Raw genomic sequence first — 7,639 nt, forward strand, 5'->3', positions numbered from 1 at the left:
ATAGCCACTATTCTGTACATGTCCTCCAACCACAATGTTTATCTCTACCCTCTGATATGACCCAAATGAGAATTTCCTGAAATAGCGCCCCCTAAAGCAGCAGTTTACCAGATTTTGGTTGCAATAATAAAAATCTGGTTAAGCCATAGACTGTGCATAAAATTGGACGTTGACTCTTAGTCTGAAAAGTGAAGCCAATGAGGAAATGCCTTAAAATGCAACACTACAGTGGGCTGTTGGGGGCTGGTTCCAAAAAAATCTCTGCGTGCACAGACGCTCGTTCAAAAAACCTCAACTCCTCTCAATGAAATACTGAGTCAAGGTTTTCCACAGGGCATATAGTGTCATTTACTAAATTTACTCCTCTGGATCAGTGTGCTGTTGGTCCTTCTGAAAATAAATCCCTCATTAATTACATATTAGGCCTCAAAGAGAGGTATATTTGGGGGCATGGCCGGTTTGATTGACATTCTTGGTCTGGAGTGACTGAGAGGCCATTTGGATGAAGCCAGAGGGGTCATTCACTGGTCAACATGAGTACATTGTTTAGATTCAGTTGTGCTGTAATTACTGTTATTTCTCTTTGTTTGTCAGGGAAGTTGGAATTTTTCACAGTTGTAATTATGACATGTGCTTCAGTTAGCTATACTAAAAGACCCTCATAGGATCCTGGTATCCTGGTTTTTGGTAAGTAAATGTTTGTTTCCTTAATGGTTTCCATTTAAAATACACTTTATATGTAATTTTGGGTTAAGCATAATGTGTACAATGCACTCCAAAATTGGTGCATTTTTTCTTAGATGCTCTGAATAATGTTAGCATCCCAAATAATATCACAGTGTGAATTATGCCCCTTACTTACCCAGGGACACCCCACAGAGAAAATTGTCTGGCCTTCTTGGACTTTGTGATGTACAGGAGGACAGAAGCCTCGGCACTGACATATACAGGAAACCCACAAACACAGATCAGTATTTGATTCTCACCACCCACTGGAGCACAAGCTGGGGGTCATCAGAACCTGACACCATTGGGCCCAGAACATGCCAACAAGGACAGGGGGGAAGGAAAAGGAACAACAACATGTAAGGGAAGCACGTTTACCCAACTGGACATTGATCAAAACCACAACAAGACCCAAAGCATACAGTTAGGAGAAGGGCCATAAATGCCGCAACACTGTTATTCCTTATGTTGCAGGAATATCTGAGAAAATCAGGAGGATTTTTTACAAACACCACATCTCTTTATACTTCAAACCCAGCAACAGCCTGAGGCAGAACTTCCACCCTAAGGATAAAGTACCCAATAAACATACTGTGTGTAGCCTTATTACTGTTTACAACCCTTTTGTTGGTCTTGTTGTCAATATTCCACCTGCATCTGTGAGTGATGACACACAGTCAGCTTACACCCATCATTATGCTGTGTACCCTGTAACCTGTAACTGAAGCTAGTATAACATTAGCCTACAAGGTGTCACTGCTTGAGCAAGGACTTGGACCCAAACGCGCGACCCCACACACAAAATCAAAAATAATAGTTTTTATTCTTACAAAGTAGCAAAATATGGATGGGATCACCCAAACGGGGAATAAGGCAAAGAAACAAAAATACAAAATGTGAACACAAAATCACTCTTAGCGAGGAGAAAGACTGAACAAGGAGCAAAAACCAAACAAGAAACAAAGTGACAAATAAATACAGAACCTGACTAGGGAGACCATGACGAGAGACAAAAGACAATGACAAGAGGCAAAACGAACTGACAAAGAACAAAGGGAGATGCAGACAATATATACACTCAGTAATAGGGAACAGGTGACACCAATTAGGGCGGGGCAGACAATCACAGATGGCGGGAAACAAGACAAAGACAGGAAGTAGAACAAGACAAGATACACAAGGGCTGTGGTTTCAAAATAAAACAAGAACTATAAACAAAACTTAAACCAAACAAGAGTCCAAGAGTCCACAAAAGGGTTCAAAACAAACAAGGGCTCAGAAAACAGCCCCCATAGGGGCTAGTCATGACACAATGTTATTCTTCATATATGTAATATTTGTTAAATGTGGACATAAATGCTATTAGCTACTAAGATTACTTAGTTGGCAATGAACTTTACCTCAAATACATATGCTAACTTTGCTAGCATTTTAGCATGGCGCAGCTGAGAGCCTGGTGCAGTCAGGTGGCTGAATAGGTGGCTGTGTCCAGTGTCCACAGGTTCACAGTCAGAGCAGCCTCTCACTCGTCCCAAACTCCAGCCCTCTTATCCAATTATGGTCACTTCTGGCTCCAAAAAACGAAGATGGCGACAATCAAATTGCCAAACCCAAGGCTTCAAAACAACAGTTGACAAGCCAATGGGTGACGTCGTGGTGGGTTTCCACTTGAGCTAAGCTTGTGCTGTGTCAAAGTTCTGTGTTTTGTCATCCCAACCATCCACCTCAAGTTCCTCCTAACCTGGACTTTGTTGCTCTTTATGCTGAATCACCTGACTTCCTCCTTTGCTTCCTTCATAATCACTACGGCTACTAGAGGTCCCTTAATAATAAAACCAGGTGGCAGGTTTTATAGTGTGACTTTAACTACAAATATCAGTCTATTTAGTATTTTCTTTCTTTACTGGAGCTGTTCAGCTGCAGCTCACACTAACTGAACACCAGGGGTCGATTTCACGAAGCAGGTTATGTGGAAACTCTGAGTATGTTAAGCCTGAAATGAGGGAAACACAGAGTTAACCGTTTCAATAAGGGAGGTAAATTAACCCCGAGATAGGGGTAAGTCAAGGAGTAAGTTAAGCCCATTTCATAAAGCGAGGTAACTCGTACTCGGAGTCTGTTACCATGGTAACTTAGTCTGTGAACATAACCTGGTTGGGAGCAGGTTTTATTCCAGAAACTCAGAGTTTGTTTCTGACTCCTCCCCTGGAGTACATAAAAGCTGAACCGTTTCCTTATAATTGAGTCTTCATAGAACCTGCTTAAAATGGCATGTCCCTTTCTGGAAGACCCGACTGATGAAGAAGCAAGACTGATTCGCAGAGAACTGCGATTGCGTCGGGCGAGGATTTTCCGTCCACGTTTGGATACGTTACATATCCTCCCGACTTTTTATTTGAACGTTATCGTTTTTCGTTACAGTCACTGCAATACATTTACAACCTCATCCGCTCTCTCATCACTCACATCACCCACCGTGGACGTGCACTCACCACTGAACAAATACTTTGCATTGCTCTACGTTTTTTTGCAAATGGAAGTTTTCTTTATAATATCGGCGATGCAGAACACATAAGCAAAGCAACCGTTTGCAGGGCTATAAGAAAGGTGTGCCTCGCTCTGAAGCGGTTTTTATCAGTTTTTGTTGTTTTTCCCGGACACAAACCTGTGAGAGCCATCAAAGAAGAGTTCCATGGGATTGCAGGTAAATAATTTTAAATGATTAATAACTTTTCTGTCAATAACATGTTGCTGTGACCTCTGGGAGCAATAATTTGAATGTCTTTTAGGATTTCCCAATGTGATTGGCTGCATTGATGGCACCCACATTCCTATCACTGCTCCTTCAGAAAATGAAGGAGATTATGTGAATAGGAAGTCCTTCCATAGCATCAATGTGCAGGTACATACATTGACTACTACTTTTAAATGTCAGAGCACAAATATTGCAACTAACTTGTCTCATTTTCTGTACTGTCAAGATCATTTGTGATGCAGCACACATTATCACAAATGTGGAAGCCAAGTGGCCCGGGTCTGTGCATGACTCCCGCATATATAGAGAGTCTACAATAAGCAATAGACTGGAACGTGGTAAGTGGTCTGAAACATTGCTGTTTGTCACCGCAAAGATCTTTGTCTAATTTTTCCTGAGAAAAATATCAGAAGTAAAAAATGTGACTTCACTTGCAGGAGAGATTCATGGCTTCCTTCTGGGTGACAGGGGTTACCCCTGCCAACGAAATCTTATAACCCCTTACCCAGACCCTCAACCAGGACCCCAGCAGCACTTCAATGTGGCACACTGCAGGACAAGAGCCAGGGTAGAGATGACTATAGGCCTGTTGAAAGCCCGTTTCCAGTGCTTACGTCATCTCAGAGTAACCCCTGAGAGAGCCTGTGACATAATTGTGGCATGTGTTATTCTCCATAATATTGCAACTATTAGAGGAGAGCAACACCCTGCCCTACAAATAGAAGACCCTGAGGAGGACCCCATCCAGCTCCCAGAAAATCAGGATGGAAGGGCAGTCAGAGATCTGATCTGCAACAACCATTTTCCATGTTAAATTACAGCCACACAGAATACCACACTGTCACACGTTCATTTTATTTAGTCTTCCTTATATCCTACAGACAGACAGAGACAAAGAGAACATTTTTCTGTTAGTTTTTCATATTGCTCTAATAATACATTAAATTTACCTCTGACTACACACACACCTCCAGCTTGTGTTTAAGTATCTCGATTTCCAGATCTGCCTTTTGGATCTGGCGGTCCAGGTATAACATTTCCTTGTCCGTTTTTTCGATTTTGTTTAAGTAGATGAATTTTGTATAACTCCTTGACTGATAACTGGAAATCCACAAGAATATTGTTCAACACAGTCAATTATACAGAATTAAACTCTGTTGTTCACTGAAACTCTCACTGTATTAATTTGTTCTGCAGAAGTTGATGGACCCTCTTCATGCTGTCCAGTTATGCTCTGTTAAAAAAGGATGAATATGTTAGCTTCCATGTCAATATAAATCCATACAAGAAAGTCACATGTACATGTAATGCTGATCTAATATGATACCTCTGAGGGCCTGTCTGTGACAGCAGACACAGTGTCCTCATCTTCATGTTCGTCATCCTTTGAAGTCAAGCATTTCATTTTGTGAACTTTATACCACTATTGGTTATGGGGTTATGGTGTGTTGAGGTACTTACAACAGGCTGGAGTTGGGCCACATGAGGCTCCAATAGGTGGAGACTTCCCTCAGAATCTATTGGATTCAGGAACAAACAGCTTTTGCATCTAAAAGAGGCTTCATAAAAAAAACAATATAGAAGTGTGGACTTGTTACATGTTATGAAGGCACTTGTGTCCTCAGGGCTGACTGGTTCAGATGAGCTGCCCCCTGGGATTCCCTCAGCCATGGGCCTTCCTGTTGTTTGGCTAAGGGCCCTCTCCTCTGCCTCTGTTAGAGTTGGTGGTGCAGGTCCTCCACCTGTTTTACGGGCCTCTGCCCTCTTTCTGTTGGCTAGGCAGGAGTCAAATGTTAACTTCACCACATTAATTAATGAAACATTACAGGGGGCAGAATGTGTGAAAACATCATGCAGGACTGAAAGAGCTGTTACAGTATTCAATAAATAAATTAAAAATATAAATAAAAATTGAAAATTGAATTACAATTAAATTGAAATAGACATATCAAATGTTACCAAAGTGAGATACAACCAGGCATGTTATATTTCATTTTCAACTGCCTCCAAGTCCGTTTTTCGCCCCCTGGGTTGCACCTGCATGAACAGGGGGCCAACAGCATTTTTTGCATGAAATATTTTATGAGTGATTAAAAACAAAACTTACGCATTGACTCGAGCAGTGATTTTTTCCCATGCGTTTTCTCTATCTTTTGCCGCTGCCACTGTGTTGCTTTTTTTCCGGAAAATATGCTCATATTCACCATATGCCTCCATCAAAATTTCAAGCTCCAGGGGTGAAAAAAATGTTGAGCGCTTTCGTTTTGATCCCGCTTCCATGGTGAATCAAGGAATCGGGGCTCCATTGATGATGGCTTATTTATAGTCGTGGTGCACGCGCTTGACTCGGAGTCAACATACTCAGAGTTGACAAAACTAATGTGAATCAGCTGTGTTGAAACAGAAAACTCAGAGTTTTTCATCTCAGGGTTTGTCAACTCAGGGTTAACACTCATACTCAGAGTTTGTTGAACCTCCTTCATGAAATCGACCCCAGGGGTCGATTTCACGAAGCAGGTTATGTGGAAACTCTGAGTATGTTAAGCCTGAAATGAGGGAAACCCAGAGTTAACCGTTTCAATAAGGGAGGTAAATTAACCCCGAGATAGGGGTAAGTCAAGGAGTAAGTTAAGCCCATCCTCGCCCAATCCTCGGGCGAGGATTTTCCGTCCACGTTTGGATACGTTTTCATATCCTCCCGACTTTTTATTTGAACGTTATCGTTTTTCGTTACAGTCACTGCAATACATTCACAACCTCATCCGCCCTCTCATCACTCACATCACCCACCGTGGACGTGCACTCACCACTGAACAAATACTTTGCATTGCTCTACGTTTTTTTGCAAATGGAAGTTTTCTTTATAATATCGGCGATGCAGAACACATAAGCAAAGCAACCGTTTGCAGGGCTATAAGAAAGGTGTGCCTCGCTCTGAAGCGGTTTTTATCAGTTTTTGTTGTTTTTCCCGGACACAAACCTGTGAGAGCCATCAAAGAAGAGTTCCATGGGATTGCAGGTAAATAATTTTAAATGATTAATAACTTTTCTGTCAATATCATGTTGCTGTGACCTCTGGGAGCAATAATTTGAAAGTCTTTTAAGATTTCCCAATGTGATTGGCTGCATTGATGGCACCCACATTCCTATCACTGCTCCTTCAGAAAATGAAGGAGATTATGTGAATAGGAAGTCCTTCCATAGCATCAATGTGCAGGTACATACATTGACTACTACTTTTAAATGTCAGAGCACAAATATTTCAACTAACTTGTCTCATTTTCTGTACTGTCAAGATCATTTGTGATGCAGCACACATTATCACAAATGTGGAAGCCAAGTGGCCCGGGTCTGTGCATGACTCCCGCATATATAGAGAGTCTACAATAAGCAATAGACTGGAACGTGGTAAGTGGTCTGAAACATTGCTGTTTGTCACCGCAAAGATCTTTGTCTAATTTTTCTGAGAAAAATATCAGAAGTAAAAAATGTGACTTCACTTGCAGGAGAGATTCATGGCTTCCTTCTGGGTGACAGGGGTTACCCCTGCCAACGAAATCTTATAACCCCTTACCCAGACCCTCAACCAGGACCCCAGCAGCACTTCAATGTGGCACACTGCAGGACGAGAGCCAGGGTAGAGATGACTATAGGCCTGTTGAAAGCCCGTTTCCAGTGCTTACGTCATCTCAGAGTAACCCCTGAGAGAGCCTGTGACATAATTGTGGCATGTGTTATTCTCCATAACATTGCAACTATTAGAGGAGAGCAACACCCTGCCCTACAAATAGAAGACACTGAGGAGGACCCCATCCAGCTCCCAGAAAATCAGGATGGAAGGGCAATCAGAGATCTGATCTGCAACAACCATTTTCCATGTTAAATTACAGCCACACAGAATACCACTGTCACACGTTCATTTTATTTAGTCTTCAGACAGACAGACAGAGACAAAGAGAACATTTTTCTGTTAGTTTTTCATATTGCTCTAATAATACATTAAATTTACCTCTGACTACACACACACCTCCAGCTTGTGTTTAAGTATCTCGATTTCCAGATGTGCCTTTTGGATCTGGCGGTCCAGATATAACATTTCCTTGTCCGTTTTTTCGATTTGTTTAAGTAGATGAATTTTGTATAACTCCTTGACTGGTA

General features: G+C 41.7%; 2 protein-coding genes across 2 annotated transcripts; both read left to right on the top strand.

Annotated features, from left to right (window-relative positions):
* Window positions 1-2,992: 2,992 nt before the first annotated feature.
* Window positions 2,993-4,295, top strand: LOC121186016 (putative nuclease HARBI1). Its single transcript, XM_041044595.1, is given in 5 exon segments — window positions 2,993-3,098; window positions 3,101-3,430; window positions 3,516-3,628; window positions 3,708-3,819; window positions 3,919-4,295. Coding segments are annotated over 5 exon segments (1,038 nt in total).
* Window positions 4,296-6,488: 2,193 nt separating this feature from the next.
* Window positions 6,489-7,364, top strand: LOC121186017 (putative nuclease HARBI1). The gene is made up of 4 exons (XM_041044597.1): window positions 6,489-6,496; window positions 6,587-6,698; window positions 6,778-6,889; window positions 6,988-7,364. The coding sequence occupies exons 1-4, from the start codon at window positions 6,489-6,491 to the stop codon at window positions 7,362-7,364; spliced, it is 609 nt and encodes a 202-aa protein (XP_040900531.1).
* The last annotated feature ends 275 nt before the right edge of the window (window positions 7,365-7,639 follow it).

This window comes from Toxotes jaculatrix, chromosome 8 (genome assembly GCF_017976425.1).
Source record: "Toxotes jaculatrix isolate fToxJac2 chromosome 8, fToxJac2.pri, whole genome shotgun sequence".
NCBI lineage: Eukaryota > Metazoa > Chordata > Actinopteri > Toxotidae > Toxotes > Toxotes jaculatrix.